This window comes from Scardinius erythrophthalmus (assembly GCF_964197995.2).
Source record: "Scardinius erythrophthalmus genome assembly, chromosome: 16".
In the NCBI taxonomy this organism is placed as follows: domain Eukaryota; kingdom Metazoa; phylum Chordata; class Actinopteri; order Cypriniformes; family Leuciscidae; genus Scardinius; species Scardinius erythrophthalmus.
The window spans coordinates 22,919,096-22,941,241 of record NC_138236.1 but is presented as its reverse complement, the minus strand read 5'-3'; the positions used below and the strand labels follow the sequence as shown (position 1 = coordinate 22,941,241).

The following is a 22,146-nucleotide window of genomic DNA, read 5'->3' as shown; positions in this document are numbered from 1 at the left end:
ACGACCTTGCAAAATTACAACCGTTGAGCACTGGCTGGTTGAGAGGAACGGGGCGTTTTTAATAGAGCCCCGACAAGAGTCCTAGACCCTGTGCTCACATCATCAGGATCTCTTCCAAGTCGGGTGTTTTGATTAAAAGCTATCATAACAACTCAAGCCAACTGTGCGTTACATGGGGTCAGCAGTATTGAGGACAGCGACTGCCGTGCAAAGAGGGTTTACATTGTGGAAATCACATTCAGCTGTGGCCAGATAAACTCACAGCTTTAGCCACAAAGCTCTGAATACAAATCTCATTAGCAACTACAAAATGAAACTGCGCCAACTCAATGCTGTAGCCTCACTCTATAAAGCAGATTATTTTAGTGTGCGTGCTGAACGCTCACTCAAATGCAAATAGAGATAAATATACAAAGAAATGTAAAAAACAAAAATGAATGAGTATTTATACTTTTATTTCCTAATTTATGTATGATTGTATTTTTTCCACATGTATTTTTTCATTTATTTATTCCTTTCCACTTTTATTTATTTCCACAATTATTTATGTATATCTGTATATATGTCTACATTTATTTATTTTGACATTTCTTTGTCCGTATGCTAATGAGAGGGGCGTGTTTTACCTGTGGCAGTGCTGAAGCTAGAAATAAATTAATAAATAAATGTGGGAAAAAATACAATTATACATAAATTAGGTAATACAAATGTATAAATACTGATTGCTTTTTGTTTGTTTTTTACATTTCTTTGTATATTTATTTATGTATATATTTATTATTATTATGTCAGCTTTGGAATTCCATAGGTGTTTGTAGCTCTGTTAAGCACTCTGTTTATTTTTCATATTGTGTATTTGGGTCATTCTCAAACAATAGATTTTCTGATTTACAAAATGTTAATGTTTTCAATTTAATCCTTTTCTCCCATAAAAGTGGATTATGGGTGTTTGTTTTAATTAATACTAATTATAAAGTATAATTTGACATTTATTTATTAATTGTATTATTTTATTTCACAAATGAAGAATGTGTTGAAATGAAAAAAAAAAAAAGAATTCTAATAAGTGTCAGTAAAAACACACATCATTTAATCAAAAATGAATAAATAAATTAGTCTTACAAGTGAACATTGAACAATGTAAGAGCAATGGCACATTTAATTTAACAAAAAGTATTTAACTAAAAAAAAAACACAACAACTCGAATTACTTCAACATAGAGGGGGAATTCATCAAATGCACATTTAAACTTCCAAATTTTGAACTTTAAAGTACTTTTCTATGCTTTTGTATTTTCAAAATAACACTATAAAATGAATAGTTAACTGGTTTAACTAAATAAGAGGGCAAAAAACGGCTGAGTTATAATGTTTTATTTAATGTTTTAATAATCTTTTATATGGAGTTTCTTGACTATTTGACTTTTATATGAGTGAAAATTCAAAAGACATGTTTGTCATAATTTGAGAATGTCCTATTTATAGCTGCACAAAAAAAAAGTATGAAAGTTGAATTCAGAAAACTACTGAACGAGCGTTTTCACCTAAAAAACGACAGGTGAAATTCTTTGAAATTCTGAAGTTTCTAAATCCTGCTTATTCCTCAGCATTTAGATGAGACGAGATTTATTTATTCATTCAGAATCCGGAGCCGAGACAGTGTTGAAGTAATCTGTATTACTCACAGACTCCTAATCTTGACGAGCTCTGCCAAGAGGGATTACCCAACAAACACATCATAAGTGATGTCAAGAGAATACTTGCTCATAAAAACACACGCCACTGCATCAAAGGCTGCGGACGGCTTGTCATGCATTCAAAGGTAAAACACACTTGGCAGGAAAAGGGAATTATAACCAGATAAGCAACACACAGAGTCTTGGAATACATCAGACAGGCTCTCAAAACTACTGGAGGGCGGAAGAGTGATAGAGAGCTCTTCAACAGCACGGATGTGAAGAAAGAATACATAAAATGAACGGGACAGGGCTATCATAAGCCATTTTCATACTGTCAGAACTCTGTACCGCATGCCCTGGGTGAAATAATAATTGAAAATCCCTGGTGGATGTTTCAGAAACATGGCTTAAACATCTTTTTCTTTTTTTTTCTTTTTTTAAAAATGTGCAGACCGTGTTTTGAACAAAATGTATAGAATGTAAAATGTAGATATATGAAATCTGAAGGTAACAGATATTGGCTGTTACATTGACTAACCAATAGCTGTTTGAGCATTGTGAATTCATTGTACATTGGATAAAGTTACATTTTATATGACAGAAAAAGTTGTCTTGCGTCCAAAACCGTAAATAAGTAGGTGAGAATGAGGCAAAGCAGACAGCTAAAATATACACAATAAAAATCAGCGATATTCGGTTATGACAGTCAAGGCACAACTATAAAGAAAATTAGGTAACTTTATAAAGGGAAATGAGTGTATTCAGCTGTATTTGGTCATTTGGCACACTGACTGGTTGTAGCATGAATTAACATAAACTTTGGTCCAGCATAAATCATGACTCTCCCGACAAGAAAAAAAAAAAATCAACCATGAGACCGAAACACTAATGTGTGCACAGTTTCTTTAATCACAGTCATAGCTGGATCATACATTAAATGGGAGAAAGACTGACCTTATGGAAACTGCCATAGAAAATCTTCTTAATTTCAGTTCCTTCGAAAGTCACCGTTTGAAATTCACCCTTGTAGTCGTAATTGAAAAAGGTTAACGTTTTCCCTCCGTCTGAAGAAAGACAAAAATTGTTTAAGTCAGCAGTTCTCAACTGGTTTTGATTCAGGACTAAGATGACTCCACACAGTATAAAAATTATTTATAATACAAAAATTTTACAGTGCTTTCATGCTCTCGACAGCGAATCATTTATGCACTGTGGTAGGCACAAATCATGTTTATTCTCATTTTAAACCCATATTAATGCAGTCTTGGTTGTATTTTCTTTTACCTTGTGTAAATTTGTATATGGTATTTGAAATACAGAATCTGCATAATTTGTACCAAAGGACCACAGAGTTTGATTAGACATACAGCCATTAACATCAATAACAACAACAAAATGCATGTGTTTTAAGCCCATATATTTTGCCAGTGTAATTTTGCATATAGTTGGTTGCATTTTATTATTTGCACTTAGCAGTTAACTGTTTGTGAACCATTTTGGGTTTCGACCCACCAGTTAAGAACCACTGTTTGAAAAACATGTAATTGATAAAAAGAAAAGAAAAAAAAAACATTATGTTTTACATTATAGTAGAGTTTAAATATTTAAATATTTAAATAATTATTCAATTGTTGATTTTTTTCTCACAAGATTTTATGTTGAGACTGCACACGGGTATAAGGTTCATCAAAAAGAGTCATACTTACTGTCCAGAATAATGCCCACAAGTGGCTCATTGTTTTTGTCAAGGATTTCCCACAATGCAAAAGGCTCCTGAGGGGTTTCGGGCAGTATGCGAAAGAGCATAGATATAGTGTAGTCGGAGGGAAGGCCTTCAGGATGTAGATACCTGTGAAAATAAATCATAGTTTTTGGACAACAATTATCAGTATCTGTATGAACTCCTTTACATTATGTTTGAAACAACGAAATGAAACTGTCCTGCACTTTTCAGGTTAGTTATTTATTTTTATTTTTTAGAGGTGCTAAACTAAACTGAGGGTGGGGAAACAAGATATCATGGTGTTTAGCCATGTTGTACTAATTCACTCCCTCGTTTTAGTACGTTTGACATGAGGGTGAGTAAATGATGACAGTATTTTCATTTTTGGGTGAACTATCCCTTTAATAAAAAGAGAGACATACCACTCTTATAATGTCTCAACAAAAACAAAAAATGTTTATTCTATATATGCCTCCAACCATTCCACTGCACCCACATGGCACAACTGCTGTAGAACAGTCAAAACAAAATGATCAGTGTAAAATATAACAACACAGGCACTGAAATTTAATACAATAAAACAAACAACTAAAATAAACGTAGATCAATATTAAAGTGAAAAGAAACAATTATGGTTGAGTATTGCAATAGAAACCGCACAGCCAGTAAAACAGATCTTCAACTTCATGAGCACCTTCCACAAAAGAACAATTGTGAACTGTATCCAGAGCGTTGCCATTACCCTGTGAGTCATTGGCCTTCTCATAATCACCGATGAGATTATCATAATAACAGTGTTGTAGTAATTCCCAGCTGCCTGAGTGCAACTTAAAAGTAAGGCTGTGGTGTGCGAGATTTACAGGAGAGGAGACCCGTATGCTGAAACCCTCCACTGTAATAACAACATTCCCCATGAGTGCAGGAAAGTGAACCTAATCTAAATATTATCACATGCTGGGGAGGGTCAGTGCTCAGAAGCCCGATCGCTCTTTATATTGCCTGTAAGTGAGGGGCTAATCTATTCCTACTAACTTAACCCGCTTCATCTAGATTTGATTAAACTCAGTCTTTATTACGGCTTTGATTTGACAGGTGACGTGTTACAGCTGTCAGCTAACACACATTTTCTCATTTCAGAGAGTTTCAGTTGAGCGTAATGGTATGCTTTCTCACATACAGAAACACACACACACATACCTGGTAGGCTGGGAGACGAGGGCGTCCTTGTGTAACCGGTAGCAGGGGAAGCTGTTGAAAGTCCCAGGCTCCATTGAGACACCTTGCACACTGCTGTAATGCTTCTCAACCAAACCAAACATCTCCATCATACGGAAACCTGCAAAGGACAACAGAAAAATGTCAAGTATGCTAATCTAAAGAACACCACTTTTAAATAGTTTGTTTTTGAAATAAGTCTCTTATGCTCACCAAGGCTGCATTTATTTGATTAAAACTAGGAAAAACAGTAAAATTGTGAAATGTTATTACTATTTTAAAATGTCATTTTTTCCTGTGAAATGAAGCTGAATTTTCAGCATCATTACTTCGGTCTTCAGTGTCACATGAATCTTCAGAAATCATTTTAATATGCTGATTTGCTGCTAAAGAAACATTACCAATTATTATAAATATTGAAATCAGTTGTGCTGCTTAATATTTTTGAGGAAAACATGAAAAACAATTCCCTTTCAAGGGAACTCTGATTGACGCTAAGGGAACGCTATGCGTGATGATGTCTTGAAGCACATGTAAAATCAGTCCAATGGTGTGGCGGAACGTCAGAGGCGGGTGACGTCATGAACCAGGAAACTATGCATGCACGGTCAGCGCTCGAGGGCGCTGGCTGTGAGCACTGCGAGGTGCTTCCAATGCAGACACTCCGATCCTGCCTGGCGTTCTTTCGCGAGAATGCTCAGGCTCACGTTCCCCAAGGCTCGGGTCCGGCTGCTCCAGAGGCACAGTGGAGGCTTCAGACTTGGGGTTCGCAGATGGATGTGTCAGCGAGGTTAGAGACGGGCCCAGCCTTATCTCTGCCTTCACCTGACAGATCCAGTGCCTTCTCTCAGGGTTTGGAAGCACGTCCTGATTGAAGGACCTACACTGCATCTATCCAGTTCCAAGGAACTGGATGTTGTTAGTGTTGAAGCAGGAGATACCGAGGACTCGCCACCTCAGTCTCATGCTTTTGAGGAGCTTGTTGAGGTTGTAACAAGAGTTGTTGAAAGATTAAGCATCGAATGGCCGGCTGATAAGCAGGACGTTCGTTCAAAAAGCAAGCTAGACGAACACTTCCTGCCCTCTCGTTCACAATATCAATGCAGGGGCTTTCCGTTTCTCCCCGATCTCCACACCGAGGTGTGGAGATCGTTGGATAAACCAGTTTCATATAGAGTTTATAGTCCACAAACATCACACTATTCCTCTATATAGCAGATATGGAGGCTGTTCGGCCAGGCTCAAGTGGAATAGTAGCGTCACGAAAGACGTCTCACTGTCCACTCTGGTTCTCCCTCACTCATCCAGCTCATCTCGGACTGGATGCGATGGTACAGATGTGGCAGAGGCTACGTTTGTATGGATTTCCCCCGATCGCTCTGCTCCCGGGAGTTCTGGAGAGAGTTCGCAGGGACCATGTATGCCTACTTCTTAAAGACCCCTTGGTATCTCGTTTCCTCCGTGGTACTCCTAAGCTGAGGCCTGCAGCTCGCACCAGGGTGCCGACATGGGATCTGGTTATTGTCCTTCAAGGCCTTCCCAGGCTCCCTTTGAGCCTTTGGAGGATGTGCCAGGTAGGTATCTTTCTTTGAAAGCTCTGTTCCTCCTCGCCACTTCATCTCTTGAAAGAATAGGAGATCTACAGGTATTGTCGGTTGCACCCTCGTGCTTAGAATTTGCTCCTGACATGGTTAAAGCATTCCTTCACCATAGACCAGGCTATATTCTCAAGGTCCCCACTAATGTGGCTAGATCTATAGTACTGCAGGCCTTCTGTCGTCCTCCTTTTCAAGATTCGGTCCAGGAAAAGAACAATCTGCTATGTAAGGAATAATTGACGACAGGCCGTTGAATTATTAGAAAAATAATGCACACCCGAGGTGGTAATGCGGTCACGACGCGAAGCGGAGTGGCCGTTCACCTCGGGTGTGCATTATTTTTCTAATAATTCAACGGCCTGAAGTCAATTATTCCGCTTATACTACAGTTACCACACCTCGAAACATTGTTCAGATTATGTATTTCAAGACGTTTGTAAAGTTTTTGTCATTAAAACGCTCTTGTATGTAGGACTAATTTCTTACGCATCTAATCCAATGCATCCGTTGCTAATTCCAAAACGTCATTTTAGAGTTAGTAATGGAGGTTTGAGCCACTGATAGCAGACTAATGCTGGGGACACACGACTAGCTGACACATTCTCTGACTGTTTTCATCGCAGCAGAAGATTTTAAACACCGACTTTGAACACAGACTGAACGCGCTGAACACGCGTTTGGGCATGATCAGTCATCAAATTACATTCATAACATAACCGGCCTTAAAGTGTGTCCTCGGCTCGGCTTTATGCAGTTATTAGAGAGAGATGTTGCAATGAGACAGAAAAGCATGTGCGTCAATATTATTATTTATTTATTAATTCAATTCGTTTGAATTAATTCGTTCATTCTTTTTTTTTTTCTATGATTGACAGATGACAGTAGACTAGCCAAATAATAAAAAAAAAGCCTTTTAACAAGTAAGGCCTATTAATAATTATTTATTTGTTATATTATCTGCATTTATTTAGCCTATATTCAGTTTAATTTTCTATTGATTATAGATAGGAATATACTTTATTTATTAAAATTAAACTGCATGTTTCCATTGATTGTGAAGCTAGACATTGAAAATTGCAGATCAAGCGCATGCGGCTAAATGTTTTTTCTTGTTATGAATTGTATCCTATTTTCCGTTATTACCGTTAACTACGCGAAGTGATATGGAACTGTAATGCGGTCAAGACCTGCCTGGAACTACTTTAGCTGTGCGTTTCCCTGAAAATAATGCACACCTTAGAACGTTCGTCAACCAATCAGATTCAAGCATTCAACGGCCCTGTAGTATAAGCCCAGTTAGGGCACTGGATGCCTATGTCCACAGAGCTGCCCTGTAGTGTAAAGTTGAACAATTGTTTGCATGTTTTGGGCCCCCTAAAAAAGGGTCCCCAGCATCTAAGCAGAGAATATGCAAGTGGGTGGTTGAAGCTATCTCACTTGCTTATGAGTCGAACAGACAACCTTCACCTATGACTGTTCGGTCCAACTCTGCTAGGAGTATAGCGGCCTTTAAGGCTCTAAAGGACCCTCCAGGACGTTTGTGATGCGGCAGAGTGGTCCTCACCACATACATTCGTCAGGTTTTACTCTTTGGGCCTGGACTCTACACCAGGGTCTCGGGTGCTTTTGTCCTAGTGCTGCTCTTATGATTTCACACAGGACAGACACTTCTTGCTATGGTGGTGTTGGTATAGACATTCCCTTAGCATCAATTGACGCAGCGCGAGTTCCCTTGAAAGGGAACGCCTCGGTTAGGACTGTAACCTCAGTTCCCCGAAGGGGGAACGAGGCCCTGCGTCACCTGCCATATCTCCTACGTGCCTGTAAGCGACTTGCTCAGACCTTAAGAAGCTGCTTTGTTTGGGCCGCTTTATAGTTTCTTGGTTCATGACACCCGTGTCTGACGTTCCGCCATACCTTTGGACTGACTTCCCAGGTGAAAAAGACGTACTATTAAATATATAAAAAATGTACTTGAGAATGTTTTAGTACAATACAAATATACTTTAATGCATTTTTAATACATTTAACAGTACGTCTTTTTCACCTGGGTTTACATGTGCTTCTAGACATCATCACGCAAAGCGTTCCCTTAGCGTCAATCAACGCACTGTCTCGTTCCCTCTTAAGGGAACTGAGGTTACAGTCGTAACCGAGGCGTTTTCAGGATTCTTTGATGAGTAGATTATTTCAATTTCAGAATTATTTTAAATTGAACATTTTCATAACAGTATAAAAGTCACCAATGTCAAGTTTGACCTTCATCCTTGATGAACAAAAGAACAACAACAAAAAAAAAAATCATACTGACCCCAAATGTTTGTATTGTAGTGCATGTACATCAAATTTTAGTAAGTTAATAAATAAATAAATAAATAAATAATGAAAAAAGTGATTCATTCAGTGGGTTATTTTAAATGTCTTAAAGTGTGTTTTCTCTGTTAAAATACTTTAATATGCCAGCTTAATATTTATATTATAAATTAGATTATAAATATTATAAAGTATATAAACTATTATTGCATTAATATATTATACATATAATTAAATTATAAAGATTACCCAAAAGTGTAAACATATAGCGGCTGTGGTAAAACATGGCCTGAATCAGGCTAAAGGCTCCACCAATGGTGTGAGTTTAAGGGTGGGAGTATGTTTGTCCATCTAGTGAAAGATAGGTGGACAATCAATGCAAAACTAAGTGTGCTTTTTTTCTTCTTCAAGATCTAAACAATAGTGTGAGAATTGACCATGACCCACTGGTCCTAATTAAGTAAAGGGCTTTTTAAATACTGACAGTGGATGGATAGAATAAATCAATTCTTTAAATAAATCCTCAGATCCTATCCTACCCAGCACAATGATGGTGTGCTTTGTGTAGAGGTTACTGTGAGCCAGGAGCATTTATTGTTGTCTTACCAGCTAAAGTGTTCCCACTCATTAACACCGAGGGACAAGCTGTAAAAGAAAAACAGAACAGAGTGCATAGCCTATCAATTCCCAAGAACAAAGTGATTTTTGAAAATTACACGTTACATAATGATGCATTCAAATATTTTCCTGTTCAGAGACCATTTTAACAGCAATAGATTTCAAACTTGTATTTTAGACTTAACATAAACTCAAGTCACGAGGGATGAAAACGGAACAAAGAACTTAAAGTAATCCAAAAGCAATTACCCTGCAATATAAAAAGTCTATAAACTTTATTCGTCCTTAATAATCTCACAAAGGTAAGTATGTCATTACTTGCATAGCTCTTCTGAATCAGTTAACACTCTAATGAGAGTTAGTTGACATGTAGTTGCAAAGTCACTTATAGTTAGTAGAATGCCTGAAGTGGACCATGTTACCATTGTAATTTTTTTATTAACAAACGCTAACAATGATTAATAAATGCTGTAAAAATATATTGGTCATGTTAGCTAATGCATTGACTAATTTGAACAAATGAGACCTTTATTGTCAAGTGTTACCCATTACTTTTAAAAGACAGTTCTGGATCTGGTTTCTGATTGATCAATTCTGTTCTTAAATCGAGATACTGTATGACCTATTCAGTTGCATACTAACATTCAGCTATGTCAGAGATTCTTTCTTCTAGTAGAAGGATGTCACTTAATAATACAAAAATTTAAATAGCCATGATTACATTCACAATGTAGCATGTACTGTATTCCTAAGATTATTGCTTAAAACTAACAAGTTATACCACATTAAGGCAAAATGAAAGAGGAAGTTTCTGTGTATTCTCAAAGGGACGTACTGGCAGTTGCAGCCTCGCAAACAAAAGTTATGAGCTGTTCTTCAATCTTCTTGAATGCATCCAGATCGTCCACAAAGAACACATGTCTTTCGCTAGGCTTGCTGGCGATGTTCACCAGCTCCCCGTAGTCAGCATCAGCGAAGCCAATGGCAAAGATGATGTAACCTACAGTGAAACAAGACAACACTTTTATTACAGCATTTAAAGTTCTATTTTTAAAAGGACAGAAACAACCAAACCACTAGACAGTTGGTGTTTTCAGATGCTGCTGTTTGCTATGCTCATTTTTAGATTCATATGACATGAAAGGAATGACATGTTCGAGGAATATTCAGATCACTCACCCTCCATCTGCATCTCCTTAGAGATCTTATTGACATCATCCTGAGAGCGCCCGTCCGTGAGCACCACCAGCACTTTAGGAATGCCCCTCCGTACGCCCGCGTCCTCAGTAAAGATGGCCTCCTTCACATGCTTAATGGCTCGACCTGAATCAAGAGTCATAAACATAGATGTTACTGCCTGGTGCCAAGAGCTGGATTTACACCACTTCACGGAAAAGTGATGGATTTTACAGGAACACGCATCCTGACAGAGTGATTTGCGTTTGCCTGAGAGACATATTTCATTGAAACTTCACGCCAGTACCTGCAGAGAGCTAGAATGATGGTCATGAAACGATGTGGTGAAAGAACAAAACCTTTGACAATAAAAAAATAAGTGTGGATCTGAAAACAAATGTTGTTAAAATGATGCTGTCGTGACGAATGGTTTCTGATCATTTTCCCTTTGTGAGCATTGTTTAAAATGTCTTTTTAAAGCCTAAAAAATTATGAATAACAGCAAATGTAATGACTGTTTGCATAATCCTGTCATGACACTATGAGCTTGTTAAAGTTATCTGACTGTTTGGCTTTGCGGTACGTCTCAGGAAAAGTGTTTGTTATGATTAGGGGAGAGGGGTTGGTTGGAAGAGTTAGCGGTCAAAGTGTTAATTGCTGGAATATATTTGTACTGTGAGAAAAAAAGTTTGCCACTTATTTACCCTATCAAGCGAGATTTAAAAATGCTGATGTCAAGGTTTCTGTCAAAACTAATAGTTAGAAAACAAATAGAAAATAAATGTAAATTGTAAAAAACAATATTTTAATAGAGATGAAAAGCAGCTATAAGTTATATTAAGTTAAATGGTTTGATATTTACATACAAAATGTCAGGTTTTGTCACAGCAGTCTTATGGAGAAAGAGGACCCAGATGCAGAATGACCAAGGGATTTAATTATATTGACAAGACAAGGCACAATAGGGATGGTTAAGAGTGAGGATGATCCAAACAGTAGGACAGGGCAGTCAACAGGAGAAAGGGAAGACAGATGAGACCCGACCTGGGCAAGAATCGAGGAGATGGAGAAGCACCAGATAATGCCTGGAGATCAAGCAGTAGCTTGAGGAACCAGAGGCTGGAAACTTAAAAAGTGGTATATGTGTGTGTGGTGAGTGATTAGTAATTAGTTAAGTTTAAAATTTAAATTTAGCTTAGATTAAATTAGTTTAAAATTCTGATTATCCCTCTTAAAACTAAACCACTTTAAACGGTACCAATTAACCCCAAGTTGTGTCTAACTAGGCATTTTTTCTACATTTTGTGTATGCTGTACCCAAGAACTTAAGCTTTCATTTGCACATAACGTTTGTTCCACCTGGGATAATTAATAAAGAACTAAGAAATTGTGCGAGACAACCCTGGTCTCACCTGCTATTTTTAAGCTCAAAAAGTGGCAAGTATTTAGCACAGAGCAAAACAAAGCCTCTTTTCCTCTGTGATAATCTTCAAGACACTTTTTCCATGACACGTCCAAGCCGTCACTCCCAGCAGACCTGCACTGAGGGATCTAACAAGCTGCACTGCACCCATTTCAATATTTTACCATTCTCACCAACTTGGCACTGCGGGTGCAAGACATCAGCCAGGCTTCTCATTTCTAATTTGCATTTCTAATCATTCTGAAACGTCTCAGGTTCCCCAGGATCAGCGAGTATTAGACGAAATCCCATCACAAAAGCTGCACTCTGAATAAAATATGGACGGGTGTCTGAGATAACACACTTTGACGGTATATTGCGACGAATTGAACAAGGGGACCCTGTAGCTATGCCTGACTGACTTCTAAAGCTGCTTCTTTCTCTTTCTGGCTTTTCTTTAGCTCCTGTCAGAGGGAGACAAATGACGGACTAAAGAAGCAGATGGCAGCATCGTGTGAAGTGCAAGTTATTTTGTTTTTTTTTTTAAACAAAAAGAATTTAGTCTGCAGTTGGAGTTGTGGCTGTGCCCTCGAGTTGACGGGGCGACAACACTGCTGTTTGACTGACAGTTGAGCAAGACATCATGACTGCATCATCAGTCAAAAGTGTGCTTGGACTTTATCTGTTCATTTGTGTTTGTGAGCTTTGGCTAATATATTTTACTCTTACTTGTTTGAGAAGAGACTAGTGATTATAAATAAACTAGAACCCTCACAGCACACTCTCTCACTCATTCACTCACTCACACTCATGTCGTTCCAAACACATACGACTTAATGACTTCATTTCAGTAAATTCCTCTTATTGTTTGACCTTACAACACTTAAAATACAGAGAAAGAAAATTAAATAAATAAATACAAATAATAATAATAATATAATTTTATATTAATTATAATATTTTAATAATAATAATTGAAGAGTTCAGATGCAAAAGCCTCTAAGTGCCACCTGAAATTTTCTTCTAGAATGATCATTTTTATCAAGCTCGTATATTTAAGTTCAATAATTTCACTTAAATGGCAATGCAAATTACCTATTATTTGTCAATTAAGTGAAATTACTGAACTTAAATATACAAGCTTTATAAAAATGATCATTCTAGGAGAAAATTTTAGATGGCACTTAGAGGCTTTTGGATCTGAACTCTTCAATTCTACATTTATTTGTGTGTATATATATATATATATATATATATATATATATAATATAATATATAATTATAATAATATAATTTACCATATCATCAGGTAAAAACATTTTCTGAAAATTTTGAACATCAGAACATAATCACCCTATTTAAATGTTTAAATGTTCAATTTTAAAAGTCATTTTAGAGAAACACACAGACCTTAATATTCAGAATTGACTTTTTTTTTTTTTTTTTTTTTCAGAGTTTAAACACATTGAATGAAGCCAATCACTTTGATCCTCACCTCATCCTCTGCATATGAATGTATGAAAATGCAGGCAAGAGATTAGCCCTAATACCCTCAGAAAATAAGTCATGCTCATGTTTCAAATGAGCAGACCGCTAAAGCCGGGATGGATAAATGCACCAGGCTCATAATGCCTGGATCACACATGTCCACATGTATCTGCTCTCACCAATGAGGCACAGCAGCTGCCGCCCACCCACTGACGGGGGGCTCATTGCCATGGAGAATATACCTTATACGGGGAAGTTGTGTGTGTGTGTGAGGACACAGCAGGGTGGGGGCTGCAGTTCCTTCATTGTGTGGAATGAGAGGTGTTTCATTTTAGAACAAAGACTGACAGCATGAACACAAGTGCAGGGACACACCGTGCTGCTCTGCTGCTCACCGAGCTGGAGCCGTGCCATTTTTATCAAACTCACACTCTGAAGTTCTTGGTCTAGAGCCTCTAAAACAGGACATTAATAGAGCATGTTTGTCAAATGTATTAGGGTGGAAAAGTCTAGACACTCATTTTAGAGAGATTTCACTGCTTAAAGACCAGCATGAATTGCCATACTGGTACAGTAGAAGTTGGTTTATGCTGGTTAGTGATAATAAGAGTGATAATGCTTTTTTACCAGAAAAACTCTTATGGCTATAAGAGAAGAACTTTAAAAGCCATGCCTTTGTTTGTTTAAAGGCTAATTTACCCTCAGACAAAAAATAATAATCATAAAAAAATCTGGTTTCCCAGTATAAATATCTAAACACAAAATGAGATGCATTTACTTGATAAGAAAACTTGTGCAACTTGGGAGGGAGGGATGGATGGATGGATAGATACATGCCTGTCTTGGTGTTTCCTCCCTTGTATGTGATGCGCTGGACGGCATCCAGTAGAGTTTCCTTGTCGCTATAGGAGTTGAGCTTGAACTCAGTTCTGGCGTCATCACTGAACTGAGCAATGGCCACCTGTCAGTTGTAGAAAGTAAGTTAGTAGCCATTTATCACGTGTTTAAAAGTGACAGTACTTCACTATCAGGAAGTATTTCCCCCTGGAAATGATTTTAAAGGGCATGTGACGACTCGTGTTTTATGTGGGGTTTTCCTCGGGCTGATTTGGATGGCTGGCTCCGCCCTCCCAAGTGTCTGTTCTCGGGTGGTTTTATTGAGGACACCTGTTGCTGACTTCCTTTTGGGCCTTTTAAAAAGGAGCCAGACGAGAGAAAGGCCGCAGAGAGCTGCATATTGGACTTGATTTCGTTTTGTTCCTTTAAACTGTTCTTTTTGTGTACATCCATCATTACTACAGCACATTATACTATCATGAATTCATTTAACTTTATACCACTGACTCCTGACTGTTACATGGTACATTGTTTTTTTCTTTATAGCTCTATTTTGTTAATAAATTTTGCATTATTTTGGCTTTCTCGTGTGTCCCTATTTTTGTTGCTTCTCTTTTGAGCCACGGGCGTAGCAAATGGGGGCTCGTCCGGGATATAAAATGTTCGTACATTTACAAGGGAAAAATGTATGTTTTTCTTCTGTGTTTACTGTATAACACACATCATGTTCTGCCTTTACACCTAATACTTCAAATCAATTATTTAAAAGGATCACTGCAGTGTATAAATGTATTATTACAATTTAAAATAATTGTTCTACTTTTTTATTTTCAGCAGTCAATACCCGTCTTCAGTGTCACATGATCCTTCAGAAATCATTGTAATATGCTTATTTGGTGGTGTTCAAGAAACATTTACTATTATTATCAGTGATGAAAGCAGTTGGGCTGCTTTATATGTTTTTGTGGAAACTTTGATACTTTTTTTCAGGATTCATTGATTCATCAACTTTGATGATAATTGCTATAGAGCATCATTTATATGAAATAGATTTTTTTTTGTAACATACATTTCTTTACTGTCACTTTTGATTAATTTAATGTGCCCCTATTAAAAAGTAGTAATTTCTTTAATAAAAAAATGACTTTTGAACAGTATATCAACAGATACAAATATCCAAGTTCAGATTGTCAGAGAAATTGACTATGAACGCCTTTTTCCCAACCACATTTTTAATATAACAGTATTTTTTGACTTTTTAAGCCTAGTTTTTGCCCAAGCCCTATTTCATTTTGACCCTGCAATACATCTGATGTTAAGTGTTTTGCTCAGACAATGTTTGAACAACCTTGTGATTATCAGCTCAGCACCTTAACTACTATGCCACACTCTAAAGAGAGTCACAAAAGCCATGTCATTACGCATGAGAGTTTACTGATGTTGAACTGGTTTGAGCCAAGTCAAACATGTCTACTTGGCCTACAGCAGAGGACAGAAAGCAAACATCTATGTGTAAAAGGAGACATTTATCTGTGCCGTGTTCCTCTGTTTACTTTAGCTCCTGCCCTTCAAATGTGCTTGTTCTCCTGTTTTCACATCCATTGTGGTAGATCCACTGCAGTGATCCCTAAAGCTGCTGATGGGTTGTGATGAAGATCTTCTGAATCCTGGACTAACATGTCTAGAAAATGGCTATTTTTATCTAATGTTCTCTTAGGCTACTGTGTTAAATGCTTGGTAGTATGGTCTTCAGCTCAGAATAGCTATTCCCATGATCCTTCAGTCCAAAAAACAACTACAAAAAATGTATGTAATTTATATATTCGTAATATGTTTTATATACAATTTTACTACAGATCTGTCCCTTGCAAAAAAATTAACCGTACGTTTAGCCTACACGACAACGATGTACTAAAAATGGAAAAGTTTTTCCTTCGCATTTTTCGTCTACATATGACAACATTGTCAAAACCGTTCCCCATTCACACAGATCCACAAAAACAACTAAAAGCGCTGTATTATGCTGCCAGGCCAGTAGTTGGCTATGTCCCTTATAAAGAAACACTTCGCCCCATGGACAGAACACGTAATGCGCATAGCAGATCTTGACTCAAGCCATGTGCTCACACAAACAAAACAAAAACAAGCAAATGCCCAGTGAAAACAATCTCAAGTCATGTGCTCACACAAAATGTGAGTTATGAGAAACTCCTGAGCTGCGTGTTCACATAAAACATATCACGAACACGCAGCCAATGAACATACTCACAGACTGCGTGTTTACACAAAACATTACGAAATGAAAGCACGCGGCCATTGAGAATGCGAACCGTGCGCTACACAGAACATAACACAAGAGCTCCTGGCCAATGAAAACATAAATCAAGCGCTCACAAAACACACAAGACAAGAGCGCATGGTGAGTGAATGAACACAAAACCTGTGCGGTCACACAAGTGACAACACATGGAGCGTGAGTGCTCGAACCCCGACACTGGACTGAAACTGAGATGAGTGCCGGAATCCGAACAAATGTGTCTGTTAAATTTCAGCTCAAAATACCCCACAGATAATTTATTATAGCTTGTCAAACTTGCCCCTATTTGTGTGTGAGCAAAAACCCGTTGTTTTTGTGTGTGTATCGCTTTAAATGCAAATGAGCTTCTGCTCCCGACCCCCTTTGTGGAAGAGGGCGGAGCCTTTACAGCTTGTGCTTTGGATACTCCGGCAACAACAAAACTGGAGAATGTCACGCAGCCAAAATGTCAGAAATTGTCAGTAGAGGTGTTCAGCCTTACATGTTCTGATGGAGCATCTTAAGAAAAAGTTACAACTTTTAGAATATAATTAGACATTTCTGAATGATTAGTGGATAAATTAATGTAATTGTTGTGGAGTTAAGTTGATTCAACTCATTGACTAATATGAAACTAATTCAGAAAAAACTTTTGTGAAAATCCAGAATAGAACTGGCCCTTGTTTGTGAATGATTTGCACAAATATATAACACTTTACCAACTTTCTTCTGCACATTTCCTTCATAAATGAAATCAACTACGGTGTCCTCAGTGGCTCAGATGCCGGGAGTCTAGAATGGAAACTCTTCTGTTCTTTGGTACGCCATTTTTGGCGCAGATGCTACAGCGAGGAAACAAAAATGGCAGACTGCTGCGCCCCACTCAGTGCGGTCTCTATGCTAACAGGGTGCTAGTCATGGGCGTGGCTTATGGAACTGATTGTTTGGAGAGAAAGTTTATGATTTATGGGGATTATAAAAAAGGAATGGGTGGATTTTTACCATTATAGGCTGGTTTACACACACTGTGGATACACATCTGTGTTCAAAAACGTTATCAAAGTTAATATTGCTTTATAGGTCCATTTAAAGCGATCATATCTCTTTGCAAAAATTAGATTAAACCGCTTGATTAATATACATTTGATTTGCAATGCCTTTTTAACCTATTTGAATCTTTCAAGTTTTGGTTACATGGACTTTTAATGGGTGGGACAGAGACTACTCAGCTTTTATTTATAATATCTTAATTTTTGTTTCAATGATTAACCAAAGTCTTCTGGGTTTGAAACGACACGAGTGTGAGGGAATGATGACCGAATTTTTACTGAATTTTGGAAAAACATTACATTCAGTCCATAGTATATTCATTAAAGCATATTATTTCCTGTAATAAGTGCTCCGTTTAAAATATGCTAAAGTGTACTTTTTCGAAAGGGGAGTTATTAGTGACCTCAAAAGACACCTTTTGAAAAGACCTTTTGCTTTTTGCTCTTCAAGGACATTCATTTGGAAGCTCAGGATGGTCATTTTTTTCATTAAAAAATGTTAGAAATGTTATACAATATAAACAGATGAAAACAGTACGAGGTAGACTGAATTTGACAAATATTTCACGAGCAGCATACCTGTGTTCCCTCGGGACCAATCACATCAAGTGCACCAGTTGTGCTGTATAGGAAACGGATAATCTTCTGAAAGTTGTCATCTCCAATACTCCAGGAGCCATCAACAAGGAAGGCTAGGTCTGCCTTGGCTGCTTTGCAAACTGAGAGAGATTTCGAAAGAGAGGGAGAGGGAGAGGGAGAGGGAGGAAGCAGGTGAAAAATCACTAGCTAAAATAAGAAATTCTCATTACTGTGTAAACGCTGCAGAACAACAGATGTCAAATGATTCAAACACTTCTGCTTCTCACTGACAGGATCTCCATCACAGCTAGCTGGATAAAACAAAGAGGCTTAATTAATTCCCAGCTATCTCTCTTCTGCTCTGCCAGACTGATGCTTTGCAGGATTTGGGGCTAAACACATTAACTGTCAGAAGCCTAAAAATGCTTTATGTGGTAACATCTAAATGAACTGGTTTTATTAAAAATATTATGTAATGACTGAATCAATCTGAATACGTAAAGTTATATCGATTAGGGTCAAATTAGGTTAAAATTCACCATACCTACTTTCTAAATGCATTTTGCCTAACTTAATGTGAACAATTTAATCTTTTTTTTTTTTTTATTTTTTTTTTTTTACCTCAGACTTCACCTTTATTACAATTGACTGCCAGCTCGCATTCAGATATGCCTTCATTCAATCAACAACTGATATAGAAACAGGTTCCAGCACATTTTTTACGATAATCTGTTTCACTCGGATGTATGTCACAATAAGGAAAAAAAAAGATTTTTTGCTACTTCTGTTTCATCGCAACTTTCAAGACACCATTAAATAGCTTTGCGAATAAAGTTTTTCTACTGGTGTTTTTAACAAATCTTTCTCATTTACTTCCTCGCACTGATTCATATTCGGGCAATACATATGAGTCTCCCTGTCTCATAAGCATGTGACTGCTTGCCTGCCTTCAAAGTCTACCTGTATTAGTACTTGCTGTACTATACCACAAATCATAAGCGTTTGAGTGAGGCCTGCAATTGAGCATTTCATCGGTTGGACCTATTGAACAAACAAGCCCCATTTACTAAACAAGTTGCTATTTTGAGTCTGAACAAGAGTGGGACTGATCAAGACACCTTGTTTGTGGACGAACTAAATGAATCAGGCATTGTGTTCGTTAACAACTTGAATGACCTAGCAAATCTCATTAGAACCAATTTGTTCACATCTCGTTCAGTTTGTTAATCTAGTCCACAACAAGGAGACAAATGGGTTGTTTCGGTCATGAACAATTTTGGTTGAACGGTTAAGTGATTCAGTGGCTTACTCATAAATAAACAAAAAGCTTCCTTATCAGCAATCTATTTTTATTTCAAATAAATGCTTTAGCTTTCTATTAATCAAAGAATCCAGAAAAAAAAACTCTCATTTTGATTTCATGAGGTCTTTAAGCTAAGAAATGTTTCACTTTTTACAATTTGGCCTGTCCTCAATAGTAATGTACAGCATGCAGGGCAAAGCATTTGGGTTAACCACTCAGACGCTCAGAGATAAAGCCAAATAAAAATAACAAATAAATCTAAAGAAGCATTTGGTTTCAGTTCAAGAAATCATTCAGGTGTTACTTTATGATGCATTAAACACCATTTGGTCAGACAATGAAGCAAATCTATTCGCTATAAAGTGGGAGGTGAGGGATCTAAAAGAGATATATACAGTATAAGGGGGTAAAATAAGATCTGCGTGATTTTATCAGGTGTGTTGGGAAGGCTCAGGCATATTTATTGAGAGCGGAGTGGCACAGAGAATAAGAAAAGGTTAGCTGTCAGCAGAGATGTACATTAGTGAAAGGTCACATAACACATAAAGACATGGCCAACAAACAGGGAAAAACAATGTCTGAAAAGCCAGTTATTCCCACATTGGTGTCCTACCTTCTTTGGCTTGGGGGATGGTAGGAGGAGGGATCGTGGTGGGTGGTGCGGTTGGTGGCTGGGTGGGTGCTGGAGCTAGAGAAACAACAAAACAATACATAAACCAGTTTTTTTTTTTTTTTTTTTTAACTAAACTCTGCAGGACAGCGACACCCCAGGACACACATAGCCTATTCCTGCTATAGATCGACATTTGTCACTATTCTGCGCTGATGGGAGTCACTAGTTCTTTGGTTACTCAGATAATATGGAAGACAACCATGAAGGTAGTCAGTGAAGGGACAATGAGGCCTAAGTATCACTGTGACAGTTCTGACAGTTCAGAACTCATTTATCACCCCAGTAAATCTTTTTGAGAACAGATGTCATATTTAATCTACCGATTAAAAATGAGGTTATGGGGGATCGAAAACAGTAAAAACACTTAAACAGACAATTAAATATGTTGTATACCCAAAGTCTATAGCAGGGGTTCTCAACTCTGGCCCTCGAGGTTCACTTTCCTGAAGAGTTTAGCTTCAAACTTGATCAAACTCACCTGCCTATAACTTTCTAGTAATCCTGAGGACTGATTAGCTTAGGGGACCCTGCGGGCCAGACTTGAGAACCCCTGGTCTATAATTACATAATGGCATACAAATTTATAGTTATCAGAGTGTATTTACCAGTGGTTGCAATGGTGGTGACGGCAGGGCCCTCTGTGTCCTGTGAAAGGGTGTAGACGCTGATCTTGTACTTGGTGTTGGGGGAAAGGTTAAAGAAACACTCTCTGGATGCACTGCCACCAACCCTCACTTCCTGTTTCTGACCGTCTATTAGAATTAAAGAAGCAGAGTTGAGTAAAAAACGGCAGGATTGGCGTTAATTGCAATTAAAACCGCTTCCTCAAGCAAACAATTGTGCTAATTAAAGAGAAATTTTCATTTGAGTCCTCAGGCTATAAACAAAAACACTGAAATTGGAAATGACAGAATCGGCACCACAGCAAGAAAGTGTTGCCGAAGTGTTGTCGAAGTGTTGTTATTTTTAACAGGCATGTGTTGTTGCTCACAGATTGGGCGTTTAAATGAAATGAACTATGAGTAAATCGTGTTTTTAGAAATCTGATTCTCAGATCCCAGGGTAAAAGGTAGCAGAACTGCTATTTTTCATTTTCATAGCTGTAATTATTTTCCGAAGCTGAGAAAATGGCCAGTGCTGCTATAGAGCTCAGGAAGGGTAACCTTGTATTCAGCCCATGAAGTTCAACGGAAAGATCTTTAATCGTTTTAACCAGAGGCTGAAGACTGCAGGGAAATGGGTGCACCGTGATAAGCAACTTGAGTGCAGAAAGAAACGAGTTGAATGAAAGAACCCAATATTTCCATTCTTTTCACCTTCTTTTCTTTCTTTAATCTCTTTCTTTCTGGTTTTCTCTTGTTCCACATCTCTTTCCATCAATCTCTTTGTTTTGTTTCTGATGGCAGACATTAATATCCAGCAACTCGACTTGGTTCATACATCTTAATTTGTCTGCCATTAAACAGCTGTGTCCATGGGGAATAAAAATGGCTGGGCTGTGCAGAAGCAGTATTATACCACTATTAAATGAGAAAAAAAAAATTCTTTAATAAGATATTTCCCAAAGCATTCCCTCATTTAGACCATGATCTTGAGAAAAAATGGCTCTGGAGCGCATTATACAAAACATTGAGATTTATTAAGGTATTTTCTTTGCATTTTCCAATGATAATATGGACTGTAAAACTGTGATAATAACATCAACAATATTCCCTTGCTCCAACATGCTTTGATTGCTGAGCTGATCAAACAATGGGATGTGACATTCGGCTATTAGATTCCCACTCTACGGAAAAGTAGCTGGAAAGCGCTGCTGCTCGGCTCAGTAAACATCTATCCTCCTTTAAGCGTTTGTTTCAACAGACTGCACTTCTCAGTCCAGTCACATCTCTGGCACAAGCAGGACAGTTCCTCTCTTCCCTGCATTTGCAAGCAGGAATGCTTTACTACACCACGAGTGCTCGGCACCGAAGATTCATATGTCTGGCTGAAATTCCACAGTAAAATTCCCACTACGAGCAAGATGGCAAATAATGAATCCGCTGTTCCTACTGGTTACCAAAGTTTGGACATTATTTGACGAGAAGAAGGCAGTGGGAATCTTAGTACTGCAGAAATATACACATATTCATACCACACTTCAGCAGTAGTTTTGATATATTTGTGTAGGCATAGTTAACCATGACTACAGGGTAAT

The 22,146-nt window shown here is 37.8% G+C and overlaps 1 protein-coding gene across 3 annotated transcripts in view; it reads right to left on the bottom strand.

Annotated features, from left to right (window-relative positions):
• Positions 1-22,146, bottom strand: part of col14a1a (collagen, type XIV, alpha 1a) — a 128,783-nt gene that overhangs the window by 35,283 nt on the left and 71,354 nt on the right. For all 3 annotated transcript variants that reach the window (XM_081388125.1, XM_081388123.1, XM_081388124.1), the window contains exons 24-33: positions 20,555-20,701; positions 19,890-19,964; positions 17,974-18,113; positions 14,050-14,173; positions 10,326-10,469; positions 9,982-10,146; positions 9,135-9,173; positions 4,600-4,738; positions 3,386-3,528; positions 2,634-2,743 (exon numbers count right to left, since the gene is read on the bottom strand). In XM_081388125.1, coding sequence (XP_081244251.1) covers positions 2,634-2,743; positions 3,386-3,528; positions 4,600-4,738; positions 9,135-9,173; positions 9,982-10,146; positions 10,326-10,469; positions 14,050-14,173; positions 17,974-18,113; positions 19,890-19,964; positions 20,555-20,701 — 1,226 coding nt within the window. The remainder of the gene's footprint in view (positions 1-2,633; positions 2,744-3,385; positions 3,529-4,599; positions 4,739-9,134; positions 9,174-9,981; positions 10,147-10,325; positions 10,470-14,049; positions 14,174-17,973; positions 18,114-19,889; positions 19,965-20,554; positions 20,702-22,146) is intronic.